Below are 25,098 nucleotides of genomic sequence, written 5' to 3' on the forward strand. Positions count from 1 at the left end.
ACCAAACCAGGTCCAAACCAGGTCCAAACCAGGTCCAAACCAGGTCCACTCCAGGTCCAAACCAAACCAGGTCCAAACCTGGTCCAAACCAGGTCCAAACCAGGTCCAAACTCTGGTTTGGTCCTAATTTATTCCTAATTTACTCCCTGGTTCAGGCTCTGGATTTAGTCCTGATTTAGTCCCAGTTGAGTCCTGGTTGAGTCCCAAATTTAGTGATGGTTCAGTCCCAGTTCAGTTCCAGTTCAGTTCTAGTCTCTGGTTCAGACCCAATTCAGTTTAGACCAGGTTTAGTCATAATTTAGTCCTGGTTTAGTCCTAATTTACTGAGACATGGACAGTTTAGTTCTGGTTTAGTCCCTGGTCTAAACTAAACCAGGTCCAAACCAGGTCCAAACCAGGTCCTAACCAGGTCCTAACCAGTTCTAAACACATTCAGGAAAAGTTCTGCTCCGTCCTGAAAATGGGACTTTTTTTTTTTTTTTTTTTTTTTTAAGATCCAGATGTGAGGAAAAACGAGGATCTGGTTTGGATTCTGGTTTCAGGATGAGGACCCAGTTTTAGGACCCGGTTTTAGGACCCGGTTTTAGGACCCAGTTTTAGGACCTGGTTTTGGGATGTGTTTTTTTGGGACCTGGTTTTAGGACCCGGTTTTAGGACCCGGTTTTAGGACCTGGTTTTGGGCAGGTGCAGAAGTTCGAGCTGCGATGAAAACAGCGAAACACCGAAACTGTTTGAATCACGGCAGAGTCACAAAAATGAGGAAGTCGTCGTTCGCTCACACGATTAAAAAACGAAAATCCAGAGTAATCCCCAAAACGAGGGAATAAAAAAGTATTTCTGAAAGAGAGAGAGAAAAAAAAGAGAAAGAGAGAAAGAGATGGACGGAGAGAGAGATTGTGGATTAGTTGTAAAAGGATTAACTGGAAACAGGAAAACAAGAGAAAGAGGCAGACTGTAGGTCCTATTTTAGTCCTGGTTCAGTCCCAGTTTAGTCGTGGTTTTCTCCCTGGTTTAGTCCTGGTTTAGTCCCAGTTCAGTCCCAGTTTAGTCCCGGTTTTCTCCCTGGTTTAGTCCTGGTTTAGTCCCGGTTTTCTCCCTGGTTTAGTCCTGGTTTAGTCCTGGTTCAGTCCTGGTTTAGCCTCGGTTTTGGTCCTAATTTACCGGGACATGAACAGTTTAGTCCTGGTTTAGTCACTGGGTTTAGTTTTTGGTCAGGTCCTAATTAAGTCCCTGGTTCAGACCCAGTTCAGTCCCGGTTTAGTCCCTGGTTTATGCCCTGGTTTGGTCCTAGTATAGTCCTGGTTCAGTCCCGGTCCAGTCCTGGTTTAGTCTCTGGTTTAGTCCTAATTTAGTCCCTGGTTTAGTCCCAGTTGAGTCCCAGATTTACTTCCGGTTCAGTCTCTGATCTAGTCTCTGATCTAGTCTCTGGTTTGGTCCCAATTTAGTCCTAATTTAGTCCCTGGTCCAGTCTCAGTTCAGTTCTTGTCTAGCCCATGGTCTAGTCTCTGGTCTAGTCTCTGGTCTAGTCCCTGGTCTAGCCTCTGGTCTAGCCCCTAGTCTAGCGTCTGGTTCAGGTCCTGGTTCAGTCCTGGTTCAGTCCTGGTTCAGTCCTGGTTCAGACCCGGTTCAGGTCCTGGTTCAGTCTCTACAGATTACCCACGATGCCGCTGGTGTTAGAATGTGAGTTATGTCGCCGCTGGGGCCCCGGGGCCACGTGTCCGGGGCCGGAATCTAACCCACAACCTCAGGATAAACTGTAAGTGTCTTGCCCAAGGACACGACAACAGCACTCGTCTGTGGGAGCTGGAATTGAACCAGCAACCTCCACCAGTCAGGATTTAGTCCTGGTTTAGTCCTGATTTACATAAAAATTGTAATTTGAGGTCAAAATCATTTTTTTTTTTACACAAAAACAGAAAATTGAAATAAACTGTTTTCACATTTTACAGTTTTTCGTTTTTAATTGAAATTCAAGAGAACGACGGGGACATGGACCGTTTCCGTGGAGACAGAACGATATTTGGACTTTTTATCAAATCTGCCTTCGACCTTTGACCTCCACAGGCCCAGATTTAGTTTTGGTCGATGCCACAAAAAAAAAACCCAAAAAAACACAAAGCTTTATTTAAATTTATTTTGTGGTAAAACAGGCTGTTGGGGAAGTCTGAAGAAAAAAAAATAAATAAATAAAAAAATCGGCTCAAAAATATCAGCAGTTTATCGGTCGTCGGTTTCTCTGGATGCTAAACAATCGGTATCGGCCTTGAAAATGTGAGTATCGGCCGATCTCTGGACTTAAAAACACAAAAAAATGAAAGCCAACCTACACCAAAAAACAACAAAAACTAAAAAATCCAACAAAAACACATCGTCTTGTACAAAATGTTCTATATGAATGTTCAGGCCGCCTCCATTTTCTTTTTTTCTTTATAAATTATATCTATATTTATTTATTTATTTTATTTTATTTTAATTATTGATTTGCCAGTTTGTTATTTCTTTATTATTATTATTATTATTATTATTATTATTATTATTATTTAATTATTGGTTTGCTATTTTGTTATTTCTTTATTTTACTATTATTACTATTTTATTTAATTTATTTTTTTTTTGAGAAGACAGAAAAAGTGACATTTTCAGAATTTTAAATTGTAATTTTTGTAATATTAGAATTACATTTTAAACATTTACTGGCCCTGATCACACAAAAACAAAAACAAATCTGTCATCACCGTGGGAACGAGTGGGCAGCAGACCCTCCTCCAGAAGTTCCGCAGTGTGGCTTTAATCCGTAAATACAGTGTTATTTTAAAAAGTTCTGTATCACACAAAACTGACAAAACGTAAGTAGTTCGCTCCTCCAACACCGACCTGGAGTTGGGTTTTGTTTCACTCACACATGTTTAACACACAAAGTTCACACTCTGTTCCACCTTGTGATGTCACGTGGTGATACAGGAAGTAGGTGTGCGCGAAAATACCGAAATACCAAAATATCGTATCATTTAATGTCATGATACAGTATTGGTATCGCGGGCTGTTGTATCGATTTCTGTATCGATTTTTTGTTCCAGTCCCAGGTTTAGTCTTGGTCCAGTCTTGGTCCAGTCTTGGTTTAGTCCTTGATTCAGTCCCAGGTTTAGTCCTGGTTCAGTCCTGGTCCAGTCCTGGTTCAGTCCTGGTTCAGTCCTGGTTCAGTCCTGGTTCAGTCCTGGTTTAGTTCTTGTTCATTTCTGGTTTAGTCCTGGTTCAGTTCTCGTTCAGTCCTGTTTCAGTCCTGTTTTAGTTCTGTTTTAGTCCTGGTTTAGTCCTGGTCCAGTCTTGGTCCAGTCCCTGGTTCAGTCCCTGGTTTAGTCCTGGTTTAGTCCTGGTTTAGTCCTGGTTTAGTCCCAGTTTATCGTATTGGTCACTTCTTAACGATACCAACACTAACAGGAAGTGCTCCACTGTGTTTTTAAACTCCACACACCGTCACTAGACTCACGTGGATCATTTCAGCCTCTGTGCCCCAGTCTCCACTGAACTAAAAGTAAAAAGTTCACTCGAAAACCACCACTTCATGACATCACGAGGTGGAACAGAGCCCTTTAAAAGTCCACGCGGTGACAGGTTGTTGACCCCAGCGCGCGCTCTTTGTTACCCCCCAAAAACTGCGCTAAATCTGCACGAGTTTCTCTCCGTTTGTCGCTCGTCAGAATTCAGTTCGACTTTACGAAACAGAAGCGTAAAAAATATCGTGAAAAAACTGCGCATTTCCTTACCCGCCAACCGGTCCGGCTCCAGTCCGCTCTGAGGGTCCAGTCCGCACACCGCGAAGTAGTGCACGAAGCGGCACTGCGCAGCGCTCCAGCCGCTCATGGTGAAGCCCGAGCCCGCTACGACCGCCGGGGCATGACCGGAGACAGCCCCCGGGGGGGACACGGAGGACTGGGGGGGAGGGCACGGGGTGTTCGGAGGTTTTGACCCGCTGGAGGAGCTGCGGATCCCGGGCGCAGCGGTGGGAGGAACAGGCGCTCGCTCACTCGTGTTCAGCCCCGGAGAGAAGCGCCGGAGCCCCGCCCACAGAGACACACAGGCCCCGCCCACAGAGACCCACAGGCCCCGCCCACAGAGACCCCACAGGCCCCGCCCACAGAGACCCCACAGGCCCCGCCCCCGGAGCACCAGCCCGGGACATTCAAAATAAAACACTGGACTCGCTGTTTTATTCAATCCAACACAATTTTATTTGTATAACACATTTTATAAACAAGACATTTAAGTCTAAAAAATCTGCAGAATTATTTTCCGAACAAAAGAAACTAATAGATTAAATAGATAAAAGAATAATAATAAAATAAATCAATAAATAAAGGCAGTACTAAAAGAATAAAATAGAGCAAAACAATAAATAAACAAAAAATAAAAGACACTAAGGATCACACAACTGTCACGGTGTTAAAAGCTAGAGAGAAAAAATGGGTCTTAAGACCAGATAATACTCCCTACAACTGTACAACAACTCACTCTTATGTAAGAGATAATACTCCCTACAACTGTACAACAACTCACTCTTATGTAAGAGATAATACTCCCTACAACTGTACGACAACTCACCCTTACGTAACAGATAATACTCCCTACAACTGTACGACAACTCACCCTTATGTAACAGATAATACTCCCTACAACTGTACGACAACTCACCCTTATGTAACAGATAATACTCCCTACAACTGTACGACAACTCACCCTTATGTAACAGATAATACTCCCTACAACTGTACGACAACTCACCCTTATGTAACAGATAATACTCCCTACAACTGTACGACAACTCACCCTTACGTAACAGATAACCCTATGTCCTGTTTTTTATTTTTCTTACTTATTTTTCTATTTTATTTTGACATGTACATTTACATTTATATAATTATGTTTTATTTGACTCGTGTCTTTTGCTTTTTTTTTTTTTTTTCTGCTTATTTATAATTTATTATCACATTTATATTTTTTACTCTTTGTTATTTTATTAAATGGTGACGTGTGACTCCTGTGTCCAAATAATTTCTCTTGTGCGTCAATAAAGTTTGTCTTAAGTCTAAATTTAAATTAAAGGTTGTATGGAGGATTTTTTTATTTGTTTCAAATTGTCAGTGAAAGTTTAAAATACCATTACAGAGACGCAGCAGCTTTGTAATTATGATGACCAAAAAAAAGAATGAAAATCTATCAACTGTGGACGTGTTGAGGCCAGATAAACATCAGCCACTAGAAAACAAGGCTACCTCATTTTCTATTGGCTGTTAGGTTGTTAATCAAACTCCCTACGTTTCTAGCGTCACTGACTCGCTGGCGCGCTGGGATTAAGAGGTTGTATAGAGGATTTTTTTTAAGGAAAGAGAAATCCAGCGACAGTCCTTTTTCAAATGTAGTGCACGCGTGACACCACCTTCCTCCTCCACAGGTCCCTCTAGAAATAATTTAGAGACCGACACCTCAGTTTTTAGACCCTTCGTCCTCTTTGGTCGCGCCGTCGCTGGGAGGAATCTCCAAGAATCACCTCAGTTTGTCTTCGCTCCTTTTCTCCTCCTCCTCTTCTTTCAGCGACCTCAAAAACCGACTTTTTTTTGCGACAAACTGGTCATGGATTTTCGTCCGCCATCGCAACAAATTTATGCGAACTGCGAGAGCCACAATTAGAAAAAGCCTCTAAGAACTGCTGCATAGTTACCTTAGAAACGTAGGGAGTTTGATTGACAACCTGACAGCCAATAGAAAACGAGGCTGCCTCATTTTGCCTGATGTTTAACTGGCCTCAACACGTCCACAGTTGATGGATTTTCTTCTTTTTTTTTTTTGGTCATCATAATTACAAGGCTGCTGCATCTCTGTAATGGTGTTTTAAACGTTCATTGACAATTTGAAACAAACAAAAAATCCTCCATACAACCTTTAAAGTCAGGGTTTTTTCGAATGGTACAAGAGCTCCCTCTGGTGGACGGAAAGAGTCACTTCAGGATCTCACAGTCCCTGATTTTAATAGAGACCCGCAGGTAGTGAACCCCCCACCAGAAAAATGACACAGACCTTTAAACTGTTCCATTTTTCCCAATGTATCTAAAAAAAAAAATCGTGTCTCTCTCCAGTACAGACCGGTTTTTTTTTTTTTTGTGATCAATATTTTATTTGATCAAACCCATGAGCCCCACGAGATTTATACACAGAGTAAAAAGTGGAGTGTTAAAATCGACTCTCACAGAATAAATTTTAACGTTTTCTCAGAGTTTATCTGAGTCCAATCTGTTCTAGAGTTAATTTAACAGTTTTGGAAATGTTCATTAAAAGTTGTATGGAGGATTTTTTTTTGTTTCAAACTGTCAGTGAAAGATTAAAATACCATTACAGAGATGAAGCAGCTTTGTAATTATGATGACCAAAAAAAAAGAATCTAAATCTATAAATCAAAAATCTATCAACTGTGGACGTAGTGCGGCCAGATAAACATCAGCCAATAGAAAACGAGGCTCCCTCATTTTCTATTGGCTGTTAGGTTGTCAATCAAACTCCCTAGTGTAAGTGACTCGTCGGAGCGCGGGGATTACGTGGTTTATGCAGCGGTTCTTAGAGTCTTTTTCGAACTGTCACTTCCTCGCATTTCGCACAAAGTTTGTCGCGACGGCGGACGAGAATCCACGACCGGTTCGCCGCAAAAGAAAGTCCGTTTTTGAGGAAAGAAGAAGAGAAGAGGAAAAGGAGCAAAGCCAAACTGAGGTGATTCTTGGAGATCTCGTCCAGCGATGGCGCGACCGAAGCAGACGAAGGGTCTAAAAAGTGACGCGTCGGTCGCTGAATTACTTCTAGACAGGAAACTTCAACAGTAATTCTGAACGCGCACGAGGACTGTCGCTGTATTTCTCTTCCCTTAAAAAAATCCTCTATACAACCTTTAAGTAACACTGGACCATACACGCACGCACATATACACACGCACGCACGCACATATACACACACACGCACATATACACACACACACACACACACGCACGCACATATACACACGCACGCACATATACACACACACGCACATAGACACACACACACACACACACGCACATATACACGCACGCACGCACATATACACACGCACACAGCACGCACATATACACACACGCACATATACGCACACACATATACACACACGCACATATACACACACGCACGCACATATACACACATATACGCACACACACACACACACACACACATATACACACACGCACACGCACATATACACACGCACGCACGCACATATACGCACGCACGCACGCACATATACACACACACACGCACACGCACATATACACACGCACGCACATACACACACGCACGCACATATACACACACATATACACACACGCACGCACATATACGCACGCACATACACACACGCACGCACACGCACATATACACACACGCACGCACGCACATATACACACGCACGCACATATACGCACGCACGCACATATACACACGCACGCACATATACACACACATACGCACACACACGCACGCACACATACGCACGCACGCACATATACGCACGCACATATACACGCACGCACGCACATATACGCACGCACGCACATAGACACACACACGCATGCACATAGACACACACATATACACACACGCACGCACATATACACACACACGCACGCACATATACACACACACACACACGCACATATACACACACACACGCACCACGCACATATACACACACACACGCACATATACACACACGCACACACACGCACATATACACACACACGCACGCACGCACACATATACACACACGCACGCACATATACACACACACACGCACGCACGCACATATACACACACACGCACGCACACACACGCACATATACACACACGCACGCACATATACACACACGCACGCACACATACACACGCACGCACGCACACACACACACACACACACGCACGCACATATACACACACACACGCACGCACATATACACACACGCACGCACATATACACACACACGCACGCACATATACACACACACGCACGCACATATACACACATACGCACACACACACACACACACATACATACGCATATATACGCACACACGCACATATACATACATATACACACACACACACACACACATATGGCAATAGTAGCAACAGTAACAACAATAATTATTATTATTGTTAGTGTTATTATCATCATCATTATTTATTTTAAAAAAGAAAGAAAAAAAAGAAAGTAGAAGACAAGGACTTAGATTAGGGCTCTCCAACCTGTAGACTGACAAATAAAAGTCCTTCTGCTTCTGATTGTTTTGCCTGGAATGTTTCACAGTGTGGCATTAAACGTTTCCAGACCAGACCGATTGACAGGTCAGATCTGTGGAGAGGCGACCCCGCTCACTGTCACAATGTCTGTTTTTGTTTTTGTAAAAGCAGCTCTTAAGGTCCAAACGAGTCCACCGTGTTTTTTTTTTTTACTGTCTGAGAATCAGGAAGAGTGCCTTGGCATGCTAGTTGTTGTTGTGAACATTAATTACTGTGAAGGCAAAACTCCGCTCCGGTCCGGGAGAGATGTGAAAAGTTTGGTGGTGGGCGGAGACAGGAGGTGGTGGGCGGAGACAGGAGGTTCTGCCCCCTGCTGGTCCAACTTCAGTCTTGCACTTTATATTTAACTGTGTCTCCGTTCACAATGGGCTGCAGAAGAAAGATCTGGTTTAGACCTTGTATAGTCCTGGTTTAGTCCTGGTTCAGTCCTGGTTTAGATCTGGTTTAGTCCTGGTTTAGATCTGGTTTAGTCCTGGTTCAGTCCTGGTTCAGACCTGGTTTAGTCCTGGTTCAGTCCTGGTTCAGTCCTGGTTTAGACCTGGTTTAGTCCTGGTTTAGTCCTGGTTTAGACCTGGTTTAGTCCTGGTTCAGTCCCTGGTTCAGTCCTGGTTCAGTCCTGGTTCAGTCCTGGTTCAGTCCTGGTTTAGTCCTGGTTTAGGTCTGGTTTAGTCCTAGTTTAGTCCTAGTTTAGTCCTGGTTTAGTCCTGGTTCAGTCCTGGTTCAGTCCTGGTTCAGTCCTGGTTCAGTCCTGGTTCCTGGTTCAGTCTCACCTTCTTCTCGTCTGTGGTCGGGGGGTTTCGTAGGAAGTAACACAGTGGGGTGTACAGGAAGTTGGCGACTCCAAAGATCAACATGACGTTGGAAAACCCCACAGCGTCCATCAGAGCGCCCCCTGCCAGAGGCCCTGCCAACACAGAGACAGGAGCACAGTGACAGCACAGTGACAGGAGCACAGTGACAGGAGCACAGTGACAGGAGCACAGTGACAGGAGCACAGTGACAGGAGCACAGTGACAGGAGCACAGTGACAGGTGCACAGGAGCACAGTGGCAGGAGCACAGAGACAGGTACATGGTGACAGGAGCACAGTGACAGGAGCAGACAGGTACAGGTGGCAGGAGCACAGTGGCAGGAGCACGGTGATAGTAGCACGGTGACAGGAGCACGGTGACAGGTGCACAGTGGCAGGAGCACAGTGGCAGGAGCACAGTGGCAGGAGCACAGTGGCAGGAGCACAGTGGCAGGAGCACAGTGGCAGGAGCACGGTGACAGGAGCACAGTGACAGGAGCACAGTGACAGGAGCACAGTGACAGGAGCACAGTGACAGGAGCACAGTGACAGGAGCACAGTGACAGGTGCATTTAAAGCCTGGATCTGCTTCGACCCACGTCGAGCTGGACTAGTGGCCACTCGCCGGTACTACACCCAGAGGGGGCCGTTCCCAGAGCAAACATAAACTCCTCTGACAGGTGCTGACAGGTGCTGACAGGGACCTACATCTTGCGAAAAGATGGAAGCAGAGCCCATCAGGTGGAATTAGTCCTCTCCCTGCGTCTGATCTGACTGCATGTCCCAGAGATGCTCTTTACTCCTGATGCCCTTCCTGCTCTTCACACTGTTCCTGTTTACGTCACTTCAGAATTAATTCAACTTAACTCTGAATTCGGCGGCTGGTTTATTCAGATTATGAAACAAAAGTAATTTATTCCTCCTTTCATGCCATAATTTACATGAGAGCTTTAATGGATGGATGAATGGAAGAATAATTTTAATTCTGAATAAAAAATGTGCTTTAAAAACACCGTGTAAACACTTAATTCCTAATGAAAATGATTATTTGGAATTTGCAATGTGAAAAATAATCGAAATATCGTGATATCGAATCGTCAAAAGTCTCACCGTTCCATCGTGGGCCGTCACACGATATCGAATCTCAAGTCTCTTTGTCTAAATTTATTGTTTTGGTGCAGCAACAGCTAAAAATGGCTCTGTTAAAGTCTATAAACATTATTTCCATTTAAACTCCATGGAGAATATTTAAATTCCAAACTATTTAATTCAGAACAATGAATTAGGAATAAAAAAAAACATCATGGAAACGCGAGCGGGGCAAATATTCAACACAAGAGAAAGGCTCAGGCGCTGTCCCTGTCACTGTCCCTGTCACTGTCCCTGTCACTGTCCCTGTCACTGTCCCTGTCAGTCCCTGTCACTGTCCCTGTCCCTGTCCCTGTCAGTGTCCCTGTCCCTGTCCCTGTCCCTGTCCCTGTCAGTCCCTGTCACTGTCAGTGTCCTGTCACTGTCCCTGTCACTGTCCCTGTCATTGTCCCTGTCCCTGTCACTGTCCCTGTCAGTGTCACTGTCCCTGTCATGTGTCCCTGTCACTGTCTCTGTCAGTGTCACTGTCCCCTGTCAGTGTCCCTGTCACTGTCCCTGTCCCTGTCCCTGTCACTGTCCTGTCCCTGTCCCTGTCCCTGTCACTGTCAGTGTCCCTGTCAGTGTCACTGTCCCTGTCATTGTCCCTGTCACTGTCTCTGTCAGTGTCCCTGTCCCTCTTAGTGTCCCTCTTAGTGTCCCTGTCATTGTCACTGTCCCTGTCATTGTCCCTCTCACTGTCCCTGTCAGTGTCACTGTCCCTGTCAGTGTCAGTGTCCCTGTCACTGTTAGTGTCCCTCTCACTGTCCCTGTCACCATCCCTGTTATTGTCCCTGCCCCTGTCAGTGTCCCTGTCAGAGTCACTGTCCCTGTCACTGTCCCTCTCAGAGTCCCTGTCCCTCTCAGTGTCCCTGTCACTGTCCCTGTCAGTGTCATTGTCCCTGTCACTGTCCCTGTCAGTGTCACTGTCCCTGTCACTGTCTCTGTCAGTGTCCCTGTCCCTGTTAGTGTCCCTGTCAGTGTCCCTGTCATCGTCCCTCTCACTGTCCCTGTCACTGTCATTGTCCCTGTCATTGTCCCTGTCAGTGTCACTGTCCCTGTCACTGTCTCTGTCAGTGTCCCTGTCCCTGTCCCTGTCAGTGTCCCTGTCCCTGTCATTGTCCCTCTCACTGTCCCTGTCAGTGTCCCTGTCAGTGTGTCCCTGTCATCGTCCCTCTCACTGTCATTGTCCCTGTCATCGTCCCTGTCACTGTCATTGTCCCTGTCACTGTCCCTGTCAGTGTCACTGTCCCTGTCACTGTCTCTGTCAGTGTCCCTGTCCCTGTTGGTGTCCCTGTCAGTGTCCCTGTCCCTGTCATTATCCCTGTCCCTGTTAGTGTCCCTGTCAGTGTCCCTGTCCCTGTCCCTGTCCTTGTCCCTTTCCCTCTCACTGTCCCTGTCACTGTTAGTGTCCCTGTCCCTGTCATTGTCCCTGTCACTGTCTCTGTCAGTGTCCCTGTCACTGTCCCTCTCAGAGTCCCTGTCAGTGTCCCTGTCAGTGTCCTGGTCATCGTCCCTCTCACTGTCCTTGTCCCTCTCATTTGTCCTGTCACTGTCCCTGTCACCTCACTGTCCCTGTCACTGTCTCTGTCAGTGTCCCTGTCCCTGTTGGTGTCCCTGTCAGTGTCCCTGTCCCTGTCATCATCCCTGTCCCTGTCATTGTCCCTTTCCCTCTCACTGTCCCTGTCACTGTTAGTGTCCCTGTCCCTGTCATTGTCACTGTCTGTCAGTGTCCCTGTCACTGTCCCTGTCACTGTCCCTCTCAGAGTCCCTGTCAGTGTCCCTGTCAGTGTCATTGTCCTGGTCATCGTCCCTCTCACTGTCATTGTCCCTCTCACTGTCCCTGTCAGTGTCACCATCCCTGTTATTGTCCCTGCCCCTGTTATTGTCAGTGTCCCTGCCCCTGTCAGTGCCCTCCCCTGTCAGCCCCTGCCCTGTCAGTGCCCCTGTCAGTATCCCTGTCCCCGACCCTGTCAGTGTCCCTTTCCCTCTCACCCAGTGTCCTGCCCTGTCAGTGCCCCTGTCAGTGTCCCTGCCCCTGTCAGTATCCCTGTCCCCACCCCTGTCAGTGTCCCTGTCAGTGTTGCTGTCACTGTCCCTGTCAGTGTCCCTGTCAGTGTCCCTGTCAGTGTCCCTGTCACTGTCCCTGTCAGTGTCCCTGTCACTGTCCCTGTCAGTGTCCCTGTCAGTGTCCCTGTCAGTTCTATGTTGTGTTTTACCGCAGCTGAAGCCGAAGCACAGAGCCACGTCGGTGATGGCGTAAACGCTGCCGTAAACAGAAACGTGGCGAATGTCCACAAGCTGAGCGAAGATGGGCAAGAGAGACACTTCCAGGATCCCTGAAACACAGAGACCGGGTTTAGACCTGGGTTTAGACCTGGGTTTAGACCTGGTTTAGACCTGGTTTAGACCTGGGTTTAGACCAACCTGGTTTTAGACCTTGGGTTTAGACCTGGGTTTAGACCTGGTTTAAACCTGGTTTTAGACCTGGGTTTAGACCTGGGTTTAGACCTGGTTTAGAACCTGGTTTTAGACCTGGTTTAGACCTGGTTTTAGACCTGGTTTTTAGACCTGGGTTTAGACCTGGGTTTAGACCTGGATTTCGATCTGGGTTTAAACCTGGTTTAGACCTGGTTTAAACCTGGTTTAGATCTGGTTTAGACCTGGGTTAGAGCTGGGTTAGAGCTGGTTTAGACCTGGTTTAGACTTGGGTTTAGACCTGGTTTAGACCTGGTTTTAGACCTGGGTTAGACCTGGTTTAGAGCTGGATTAGACCTGGGTTAGATGTGAGTTAGATTTGGTTTGGACGTCCTTTAGTCTGTCGTTTAGTCGTAGATTTGTGTCCGGTTTCATACTGACCGGCAGAGAAGCCGAGCACACCGACACATGCAAACACAGCGGCGATGTTTTTTCGACAACGGCATCTGAACCAATCACAGCAGAGACACAGTCAGACGGACCAATCGGAGCACAGTGACATTCAAACGGACCAATCAATGCTAGAGCTACTCACACAGGCCATGGTGACTCCGTTCACGATCAACCCGACAATGACGCACCGCCACCTGCACAAAGAAAGAGCACACACCTTTACACACACACACACGTTTACACACACACACGTTTACACACACACGTTTACACACACACGTTTACACGCACACGTTTACACACACACACACACGTTTACACACACACACACACGTTTACACACACACACACGTTTACACACACACGTTTACACACACACACACACGTTTACACACACACGTTTACACACACACACACGTTTACACACACGTTTACACACACACGTTTACACACACACACGTTTACACACACACACACACGTTTACACACACACACGTTTACACACACACACGTTTACACACACACACATTTACACACACACACACACACACGTTTACACACACACACACACGTTTACACACACACATTTACACACAGTTTACACACACACACACACACGTTTACACACACACGTTTACACACACACACACACACGTTTACACACATGTTTACACACACACGTTTACACACACACGTTTACACACACGTTTACACACACACGTTTACACACACACACGTTTACACACACACACATGTTTACACACACGTTTTACACACACACGTTTACACACACACATGTTTACACACACACGTTTACACACACACACACGTTTACACACACACACACACGTTTACACACACACACACGTTTACACACACACACACGTTTACACACACACGTTCACACACACGTTTACACACACACACACGTTTACACACACACACACGTTTACACACACACGTTTACACACACACACGTTTACACACACACACACGTTTACACACACACACACACACACACACACGTTTACACACACACACACACACACACGTTTACACACACACACACACACAGTTTACACACACACACACACACACGTTTACACACACACACACACACACACACGTTTACACACACACACACACACACACACACACTTTACACACACACGTTTACACACACACACACACGTTTACACACACACGTTTACACACACACACACACACACGTTTACACACACACACACACACGTTTACACACACACACGTTTACACACACACGTTTACACACACACGTTTACACACACACCTTTACACACACACGTTTACACACACACGTTTACATTTACACACACTTTTCCACACGTGGTTTAGCCACAGATTTACGCTGTGGGTGACTTCACATTCGCTCACAACACGTCTTTATACCGTCTGCGGTGAACAAAGATCAAGAACATACGAACAGAAACACAAAGGGACTGACCGGCCGAGCTTTTGGCTCAGGGTCCCGAACAGGCTCATGGTGAGAGTGTAGGTCACGCAGGCCGGGAGGAACACAATGCCTGAAACACACACAGTGGATCATGGAAATACAAGAGACGCACAAACACCGCGCCGCGCAAACAAGACGCCCCTCAAACCCGCGAGGGTGTGAACCCACGATTAAAATTTGACTAAATTTGGCCAAAGTTTGTGATTTGTCAGTTTTACCATTGGAATAACATGAAGAGTTTATGTCATCATTATGGCAATGCCATAACAAATATGACACGGTTGTCATTGACTTTTTGGATCGGGAGGCCAAAACTGAATTTTGGGCAAAATTTCTGAAATTTTTGAGAAACGTTTTTTTTCTTCCATATTAAATTTAGTTTCAGTCTGTAGGAGGCGCTAATAACGGAGAAAGAAGCGAAGAAAGAGGAAAGAGATGAGCCACGGGCAGGAATGAGGAATAAGACACCAAAATATACAAAAACAACAAAGACAAAGGATGAACCGTGACACTGGAGAAGTTCAACAAAACACAGACGAAGTGTAACGCACCGAGCAGCAGCTGGGAGGCGCCGAAGGTCTCGATCATCCACATGGGCAGGATGGTGTCACAGACCGAAATCATAGTCTGAGCTATGACAGTGCCCCCTGGAACAAAGACCTGGGTTAGTCCTGGTTCAGTCCTGGCTCAGTCCTGATTTAGTCCAGGTGTAGTCCTGGTTCAGTCCTGGTTCAGTCCTGGTTCAGTCCTGGTTCAGTCCTGGTTCAGTCCTGGTTCAGTCTGGTTCAGTCCTGGTTTAGTCCTGGCTCAGTCCTGGCTCAGTCCTGGCTCAGTCCTGGCCAGTCCTGGCTCAGTCCTGGCTCAGTCCTGGCTCCTGGCTCAGTCCTGGCTCAGTCCTGGCTCAGTCCTGGCTAGTCCAGGTGTAGTCCAGGTGTAGTCCAGGTGTAGTCCAGTCAGTCCTGGTTTAGTCCTGGCTCAGTTCTGGTTTAGTCCAGGTGTAGTTCTGGTTTAGTCCAGGTGTAGTTGGTTTAGTCCAGGTGTAGTTCTGGTTTAGTCCAGGTGTAGTCCTGGTTCAGTCCTGGTTCAGTCCAGGTGTAGTCCTGGTTCAGTCCAGGTGTAGTCCTGGTTCAGTCCTGGTTAGTCCTGGTTCAGTCCTGGTGTCAGTCCTGGTGTAGTCCTGGTTTAGTCCTGGTTCAGTCCTGGTTCAGTCCTGGTTCAGTCCTGAGTCCTGGTTCAGTCCAGGTGCAGTCCAGGTGTAGTCCAGGTGTAGTCCAGGTGTAGTCCAGGTTTAGTCCTGGTTTAGTCCAGGTGTAGTCCAGTGTAGTCCTGGCTCAGTCCTGGTTCAGTCCTGGTACCTGCGGCGAGCAGGATGTACGGGTCTCTCAGGAGTGTGAATAAAGGTGTTCCTTTTGTGCTCTGTGAAACAAAATGAAAACACAAAATCAACAACTGATGTTTTTATTTGTTATTAAATATTTTTTAGAATATAGACGACTGTCTGACTGTTGTTTTTCTTCTGAGAGAGGAACATTCCACCTCCATAAAGTGTGAGACGGCCGTGATGTGGACTCACCTCTGGAGCGACCTGTGTGGGCCTCAGGAAACAGAGCTGCAGCGCTGAGGAGCAAAACCAAACACAAGAATCAGAAAAGACCCTCAAACAGGACCTCGCCCCCAGTCATGTTCCGTCTGAAGATACCGACTCAAAAGGTACCGGACTGAGAAGGTTTCCATGAGGGAGCTTTGTTATACATGTGTCACGAATCTCTGACTTCTGGTCATCGCACAATTCATACTGAGAAGGATTTTCCTAAAACTGAACATCAAACCTCCATGTTTGTTTTCCCAGTGGGACGTGTCTGTTGGCAAACTCGATCTTTTCAAGTCTTTTGAACCATATCACTTTTGTTTCTGGTTCTGATATTGTCATATTTTAGTTTTGGGATTCAGACATCGTAGTTGTGTGGTTGTTGGATCCAAACAGCGGAAAACGGCTCGAGAAATTAGTTTGCGAACTCTGTATAAAAGACATTTAGTCTTGTTATATTATTAGTTGTTGTTTATTGTTATACTCTTTTTCACCACAAGAGCGGCGCACCTGCCGAGTGAATCATGAACTCTTCATTCAATATAGCGGCGTGACGCTCGGTGCATCTGCTCTGTCTCGGACACTTTAATGTCTGAATGAAAGTGTGCGTCCTTTAGATAGAACCAAACACGTCTTTAAGTGCTCAGACATTAAAGATATGTTCTACATTTACCTGGATGTGGACTCCCTCATTCTTACTCACCTGAACTTCTATAACTGCTGTCCTGACCCGACACCCTGTAGTGACTGTCAGCCAGAACTCAAGCTTCCACATATTACAGTCCTCATTACAAACTCCATAAATGCAAAAGTGAATCAGATGTGTGTGACTCAAACCTCCGTTCAAACTGTTTCTCTTCTCAACGGATTTAAAAAATAGTGAAAGGTGAAGGTGATGGGCAGGATTGATCCACAGGAAGAACCAAAAAGGAAACATTTGTCTGACTAAATCATCCTGAGTTTACAGAGAACATTTTGTATGTGGAGCCACGACAAAACAAAATCCTGATCCTTCGTTCAACCTCGGTTATGAATTTAAAAAGTCAACGTCAAAGTGAAAGTCTCCAACTGTTCACCAAGAAACACCTTCCACTGCAAAGACCAAGACGTGATGTTTCTGTAAAACCACAAGAACAAGAAAGTGCAGCTCAGTCTGTTTGTCTTCTGCTCCTCTACATTAACAAACCGGATTTTGTTTTGTCGTCGCTCCACATACAAAATGTTCTCTGTAAACTCACTTGTAAACTTTGTCAGACAAATGTTTCCTTTTTGGTTCTTCCTGTGGATCAATCCTGCCCATCACCTTCACCTTTCACTATTTTTCAATTCTGTTGAGAAGAGAAACAGTTTGAACAGAGGTTTGAGTCACACACATCTGATTCACTTTTGCATTTATGAAGTTCACAAACACATTTCTCGAGTCGTTTTCCGCTGTTAGGATCCAACAACCACAACAATTACGACGTCTGAATCCCAAAACTAAAATATGACAATATCAGAACCAGAAACAAAAGTGATATGGTTCAAAAGACTTGAAAAGATCGACTTTGACAATAGACACGTCCCACTGGGAAAACAAACATGGACGTTTGACGTTCACTTTTTCAAAAGATTCTTCCCAGTATTAATTGCGCGATGATCGTAAGTCTGAAATTCGTGATGCTTGTATTACTGTGGAATTCGTTCATCTTCATACTTTCCCCACTTCGGCCACGTTTACATGATGTTTTTTTAAAATTCCGAATTAATAGTTTTGAATTAAATTGTTCAGAATTAAAATATTCTCATGGAAATAATAATTCTGAATCGAGGTTTCCATGGAAAAGGGAAGAGTTCTGATTGGACAGAGACACCAACGGATTTATGTCTTTGGGAAGAAAACAAACACTTCAGCCGCTCCCGACTTTTCTGTCGTCTCGGTTTGTCGTTCCTCCACGGACGGGAGTCGGAAGCCGGAATAAAACACGGAACTTTCAACCAATAAAGACCGGACTACAGCCGTTTTCAGACGACTCCATAAATCCACCCACCTCCAGAGAGCAGAGCCACTCCCGCCAGCACCAGGAAGGGGGCGCTCCTCCCCACAAACTCATACATGACACTGCCGAACGGACCCCCACCTGAAACAGCACATTCACAGACTGGATACAGACCGGGTTTAGTCCTGGTTCAGTCCTGGTGTAGTCCTGGTGTAGTCCCGGTTTAGTCCTGGTTTAGTCCTGTTCAGTCCTGATCTAGTCCTGGTTTAGTCCTGGTTAGTCCTGGTTTAGTCCTGGTTCAGTCCTGTGTAGTCCCGGTAGTCCCGATTAGTCCCTTAGTCCCGATCTAGTCCCGTTTAGTCCCGTTTAGTCCCGGTTTAGTCCCGGTTTAGTCCCGGTTTAGTCCCGGTTTAGTCCCGGTTTAGTCCAGATTAAAGTGACTTCTTACAGATGACTCCCAGGGCCAGCCCCCCCAGAGCGATGGACATGGCCTGGCCTCGCTCCAGGTCGTCGGGGAAAGTCGTCGCCAACAAACCGATTCCTGCCACGAAACTGAAGGAGGCACCGACGCCCTGGACGCCCCGCGCCAAGAAGAGCAGCACGAACGAGTCCGCAAACACAAACACTACAGCAACAAGACCGAGTCGAGACCCAGTCAAGACCCAGTCAAGACCGAGTCGAGACCCAGTCAAGACCCAGTCGAGACCCAGTCGAGACCTCGAGACCCAGTCGAGACCCAGTCAAGACCCAGTCGAGACCGAGTCGAGAACCCAGTCTAAACCGGGTCTAAACCAGGTCTATACCGGGGTCTAAACCCAGGTTTGAACTGGGTCTAAACCAGGTTTAAACCAGGACTAAACCAGGACTAAACCAGGTCTAATCCAGGTCTAAACCGGGTCTAAACCGGGTCTAAACCGGGTCTAAACCGGGTCTAAACCGGGGTCTAAAACCAGGATCTAAACCCAGGTCTAAACCAGGACTAAACCAGGTCTAAACCGGGTCTAAACCGGGTCTAAACTGGGTCTAAACCGGGTCTAAACCGGGTCTAAACCGGGTCTAAACCAGGACTAAACCAGGTCTAAACAGTGACACTCACAGAGAGTTGAGATGAACATGATCAGGAACCCGACAAACAGCGGGATGTGGAACCCAATCCTACAAACAAAACAACAGAGTTTGAACCACAAGCGGCAATACAGACCCTCACCACAGCACAGAGTAAAAACTGGAGTGTTAAAATCGACTCTCACAGAATCAATTTTAACATTTTCTCTGTGTTTATCTGAGTCCAATCTGTTCTAGAGTTAATTTAACAGTTTTGGAAATGTTCATTAAGTAACACTGGACCAAAGTTCCTGTTTAACCCCAAATCCAGAGTTATATTCACGTTTGGAGAGTAAACAGATAACACTTTGTAGAGTTAATCTGATTTAACTAAACAACACATGGAGGAGTTTTATTTTTACACTTTATTTGAGTTAATTTAAGATGAAATTATGAACAAAACTGGTTCAAACTGGTTCTACTCTGACGGGAGTTTGAAGTGGTGGTGGAAGGAGCCAAATTAACACTAGATAAAGTTGAAATAACACTAGGGGAAGTTGAATTAACACTAAGTGATATGGTTCAAAAGACTTGAAAAGATCGACTTTGACAATAGACACGTCCCACTGGGAAAACAAACATGGACGTTTGATGGTTTGTGCTGCATGTTTTGACTTGACACTGAGAAATGGTCTTGTCTCTGTGACGACTGCTGCTGCGAGCCTCGTCATTTTGGACTTTAAATGTTTTGTTAGCCAAGACTGAACCAGATCTGAACCAGGACTAACGCAGATCTGAACCAGGACTAACGCAGATCTGAACCAGGACTAACGCAGATCTGAACCAGGACCGGTACCTGTTGGTGAGAGGTCCCACGACGGGGCTGAAGCAGAGCTGGACCAGATATTTGGTCGCGAACAAGGCCCCCACTTTAAAGCTTACGTCTAGGTGGCGCTGTGGAGCACAATGTACAGAACAGGAATGAAGCAGGACTGAAGCAGGACTGAAGCAGGACTGAAGCAGGACTGAAGCAGGACTGAAGCAGGACTGAAGAAAGACTGAAGAAAGACTGAAGAAAGACTGAAGAAAGACTGAAGAAAGACTGAACAAGACTGAAGCAGGACTGAAGAAAGACTGAACAAGACTGAACAAGACTGAACAAGACTGAACAAGACTGAACAAGACTGAAGACTGAAGCTGAAGACTGAAGCAGACTGAAGCAGGACTGAAGAAAGACTGAACAAGACTGAAGCAGGACTGAAGCAGGACTGAAGAAAGACTGAACAAGACTGAAGCAGGACTGAAGAAGACTGAAGCAAGACTGAAGAAAGACTGAAGCAAGACTGAAGCAAGACTGAAGCAAGACTGAAGAAGGATTGAAGCTGGACTGAAGGAGGACTGAAGGAGGACTGAAGAAGACTGAAGAAAGACTGAAGGAAGACTGAAGGAAGACTGAAGAAAGACTGAAGAAAGACTGAAGAAAGACTGAAGCAAGACTGAAGAAAGACTGAAGAAAGACTGAAGAAAGACTGAAGAAAGACTGAAGAAAGACTGAAGAAAGACTGAACAGGATTGAAGCTGGACTGAAGGAGGACTGAAGGACTGAAGGAGACTGAAGGAGGACTGAAGGAGGACTGAAGGAGGACTGAAGGACTGAAGATGGACTGAAGAAGGATTGAAGCAGGACTGAAGCAAGACTGAAGCAAGACTGAAGGAGAACTGAAGGAGAACTGAAGGAGGACTGAAGCAGGACTGAAGCAGGACTGAAGGAGGACTGAAGCAGGACTGAAGCAGGACTGAAGCAGGACTGAAGCAGGACTGAAGCAGGACTGAAGCAGGACTGAAGCAAGTCTGAAGCAAGTCTGAAGAAGGATTGAAGCAGGACTGAAGCTGGACTGAAGAAGGATTGAAGAAGGATTGAAGCAGGACTGAAGAAGGATTGAAGAAGGATTGAAGCGGGACTGAAGCAGGACTGAAGAAAGACTGAAGCGGAACTAGTTTTGCAGATCTTCGTGGTGACTTACAGAAGAGTTGGAGGTGCGGTTCTGCTGTTGGTCCGGGGAGGAGCCGGGGGAGGAGCCGGGGGAGGAGCCGGGGGAGGAGCCGGGGGAGGAGCCGGGGGAGGAGCCAGGGGAGGAGCCAGGGGAGGAGCCAGGGGAGGGGCTGTCGGGCGTCTCCGTGTCCAGCACAGGTGCACCGTGCATGGGCAGGGCCGGCTCGGAGGCCCCGGTCCCTCCGGTGGAGTTCTCCGGGTGCTCCATGAAGTAAACCAACGCTGGAGCGATGGGAACTGGACAGACAAAGAGAGAAAAGAGAAAAGAGAGGAAAGAGGGAAGGAGAGATGAAGGAAGAGAGGAAGAAGAGAGGGAGAGAGAAGAGGGAGCGTGAGAGGAGGTGGACAGGAGGGAGGGAGCGAGATAGGGAAGGAGGGAGGAGAAAGAGGAGAGAGGAGGGAGAGATGAAGAAAGAGAGGAAGGAGAGAGGGAGAAAAAAAGGAATGAGAGAGGAGAAAGAGAAGATGAGAGGGAGAGAGAGAGGAGGGAGAGAGAGGAAAAAGAAGGAGAGAAGAGGGAGTGAGGATAGGAGGGAGGAGAAGGAGATGGAGAGAGGAGGGAGAGAACAACAACAACTTGTCCTTATGTCATAGATAATACTCCCTACAACTGTACAACAACTCGCCGTTTTGTAACAGATAATACTCCCTACAACTGTACAACTCACTCTTATGTAACAGATAATACTCCCTACAACTGTACAACAACTCACCCTTATGTCACAGATAATACTCCCTACAACTGTACAACAACTCACCCTTATGTAACAGATAATACTCCCTACAACTGTACAACAACTCACCCTTATGTAACAGATAATACTCCCTACAACTGTACAACAACTCATCCTTATGTAACAGATAATACTCCCTACAACTGTACAACTCACCCTTATGTAACAGATAATACTCCCTACAACTGTACAACTCACCCTTATGTAACAGATAATACTCCCTACAACTGTACAACAACTCGCAGTTTTGTAACAGATAATACTCCCTACAACTGTACGACAATTCACCCTTATGTAACAGATAATACTCCCTACAACTGTACAACAACTCACTCTTATGTAACAGATAATACTCCCTACAACTGTACAACAACTCACTCTTATGTAACAGATAATACTCCCTACAACTGTACAACAACTCACTCTTATGTAACAGATAATACTCCCTACAACTGTACAACAACTCGCAGTTTTGTAACAGATAATACTCCCTACAACTGTACGACAATTCACCCTTATGTAACAGATAATACTCCCTACAACTGTACAACAACTTCACCCTTATGTAACAGATAATACTCCCTACAACTGTACAACAACTCACCCTTATGTAACAGATAATACTCCCTACAACTGTACAACAACTCACCCTTATGTAACAGATAATACTCCCTACAACTGTACAACAACTCCAGTCCTCATTTAGTCCTGGTTTAGTCCCTGGTTTAGGTCCTGGTTTAGTCCCTGGTTTAGTCCCTGGTTCAGTCCCTGGTTTAGTCCCTGGTTTAGTCCTGGTTCAGTCCTGGTTCAGTCCTGGTTCAGTCCTGGTTTAGTCCTGGTTTAGTGTCAGTCTCACTTATGACGGTCCCCAGTAGATTCTCCAGCAGCAGAGCCACAGTCACAATGAGCAGGACCATCTGAGGAGAACCACGACGACAGAACCCACACGCCATCGGACCTGCACAACCCCGACCAGGTTAGTCCACGTTTAGACCGGGGCTAGACCGGGTTTAGACTAGAGTTAGACCATCGACTCCTCTCTCCTCACGACTCCTGCTTAAGTCTTGGTTTAGACCTGGTTTAGACCTGGTTGAGTCCTGGTTTATATCTCTGTCCAGTTCCAGTGCTGAACCAAACCAGGATCAAACCAGACCAGGACTAGACCAGAGCCAGACCCAGAGGGACAACAGTGACCCAGTTCTGCACCGGTGTGTCATAAAAACAAACAAACAAAAAACAATTACAAAAAAAAAACCCCCATCAGATACTCACCAAAGCTGTCTGTCCCCTGTCCTGGTTTAATCCTGGTTTAGTTCTGGTTTAGACCTGGTTTAGACCTGCTTCAGTCCTGGTTTAGTCCTGGTTTAGTCCTGTTTAGACCTGGTCCAGTCCTGGTTCAGTCCTGGTTCAGTCCTGGTTCAGTCCTGGTTCAGTCCTGGTTCAGTCCTGGTTCAGTCCTTGTTCAGTCCTTGTTTAGACCTGGTTCAATCCTCGTTTAGTCCTGGTTTAGACCTGGTTCAATCCTCGTTTAGACCTGGTTCAGTCCTGGTTCAGTCCTGGTTCAGTCCTGGTTCAGTCCTGGTTCAGTCCTGGTTCAGTCCTGGTTCAGACCTGGTTCAGTCCTGGTTCAGACCTGGTTTAGACCTGGTTCAGACCTGCTTTAGACCTGCTTTAGTCCTGGTTCAGTCCTGGTCCTGGCTCTTTGTTCACAGAGACACTCCCTCTGTGGTGTTGAACAGTTTGAGGATGTTTAAAGTCTGTGTGCTCTAGAACAACACCGACCTGTTTCTGCTCACATGTTCCTCCAGGTTCCTCTCGTTTCTTCTCACTCAAACATCTCAAGTTTATTTGGACTCGTTCACGTTCGACGAATCTTTAACCTCTTATCTTCAAGACGCCGTTTTGCAGATCTGCCCCGTATCAGCTCCACCTGCTTCTCCAGATCCATCATCTTCATCACTCAGCAGAGTCAATGCACATTTTAGACCTGGTCTAGACCTGGTCTAGTCCTGGTCTAGACCTGGGTCTAGTCCTGGTCTAGACCTGGTTTAGTCCTGAGTCATTCCTCGTTCAGTCGCAGTTTAGTCCTGGTTTTGCTCCTGGTTGTCACAGTTCTGCCTTTTGTTTACTTTTTTCCCCAGTCCAGTTCCATTTCTCAGTCTGTTCCGGTCCTCCTTTTGCCACCTCCCTCCTTTCCCTACAGCTGCTCCTCATTCAGTAATCAGCCCAGGCCCAGTCTATATAGACTCCCTCTGCTCCCTCAGTCTTTGCCAGATTGTCAACCTGTAAAGACACACACTCAAGCTCCTGAAAACCCTGACTCTGATCTGTTTGCTACTTCTGCAATTCTGTGTTTCCCTGTTGTCCCTGTTCCTGAGTTCACTCCCAGTCATTTCTTACTTGTGTACTTCCCAGTCTTGGAGGATATTTCTGTTCACATTTTACATCATATATTCCTCTGTTATATTTTCAGTCTGAGTTACCATTAAACATTACCTGTTAGAGGACACTTTCTGTTATTACCTAAGACTTTGTTTGCCTGTATACTTGTGTTGCACTTGAGTCCAAATTACCTGCGTGATACTGGTCTAGTTCTGATTTAGTCCTGTTCCAGTCCTGGTTTAGACCTGGATCAGTCGCAGTTTAGTCCGAGGTTTAGTCCGAGGTTTAGTCCGAGGTTTAGTCCGAGGTTTAGTCCGAGGTTTAGTCCGAGGTTTAGTCCGAGGTTTAGTCCGAGGTTTAGTCCGAGGTTTAGTCCGAGGTTTAGTCCGAGGTTTAGTCCGAGGTTTATTTTGTGTAACTTAATTTTTATTAAGTATTTTACAGTGAGCGGTCACAGAGGCAAAAACTCGGAGCTGGGAGGAGTTCGGGGAGGCCATGGAGAAGGACTATCGGACGGCCTCAAAGAGATTCTGGCAAACCGTCCGGCGCCTCAGGAGGGGGAAGAAGTTCTTCACCAACACTGTTTACAGTGCGGGGGGAGAGCTGTTGACCTCGACTGGGGATGTAGTCGGACGGTGGAAGGAATACTTTGAGGATCTCCTCAATC

At 46.2% G+C, this 25,098-nt stretch overlaps 2 protein-coding genes across 2 annotated transcripts in view; both read right to left on the minus strand.

Moving 5' to 3' along the window:
• LOC110173986 (DENN domain-containing protein 5B-like) overlaps nucleotides 1–4,021 on the minus strand; it is a 55,172-nt gene extending 51,151 nt beyond the window's left edge. The window contains 1 exon segment of the mRNA XM_055155336.1: nucleotides 3,765–4,021. Within this exon segment, the coding sequence (XP_055011311.1) occupies nucleotides 3,765–3,861 (97 nt within the window). The 5' untranslated portion in view covers nucleotides 3,862–4,021.
• A 4,333-nt stretch (nucleotides 4,022–8,354) lies between these two features.
• Nucleotides 8,355–23,002, minus strand: LOC110173987 (chromaffin granule amine transporter-like). The gene is made up of 15 exons (XM_055155391.1): nucleotides 22,906–23,002; nucleotides 21,287–21,552; nucleotides 20,119–20,216; nucleotides 19,315–19,373; nucleotides 18,667–18,843; nucleotides 18,270–18,359; nucleotides 16,225–16,268; nucleotides 16,007–16,067; nucleotides 15,203–15,298; nucleotides 14,643–14,721; nucleotides 13,294–13,353; nucleotides 13,148–13,212; nucleotides 12,508–12,627; nucleotides 9,144–9,277; nucleotides 8,355–8,742 (listed from the first exon to the last, which is right to left on the minus strand). Exons 1-15 carry the CDS (start codon nucleotides 23,000–23,002, stop codon nucleotides 8,698–8,700), a joined length of 1,491 nt encoding a protein of 496 aa, XP_055011366.1. The 3' UTR covers nucleotides 8,355–8,697.
• Nucleotides 23,003–25,098: the final 2,096 nt, after the last annotated feature.

Source organism: Boleophthalmus pectinirostris, unplaced genomic scaffold (genome assembly GCF_026225935.1).
Source record: "Boleophthalmus pectinirostris isolate CB_2022bp ecotype Guang Dong unplaced genomic scaffold, ASM2622593v1 HiC_scaffold_2, whole genome shotgun sequence".
NCBI classification, from domain to species: domain Eukaryota; kingdom Metazoa; phylum Chordata; class Actinopteri; order Gobiiformes; family Gobiidae; genus Boleophthalmus; species Boleophthalmus pectinirostris.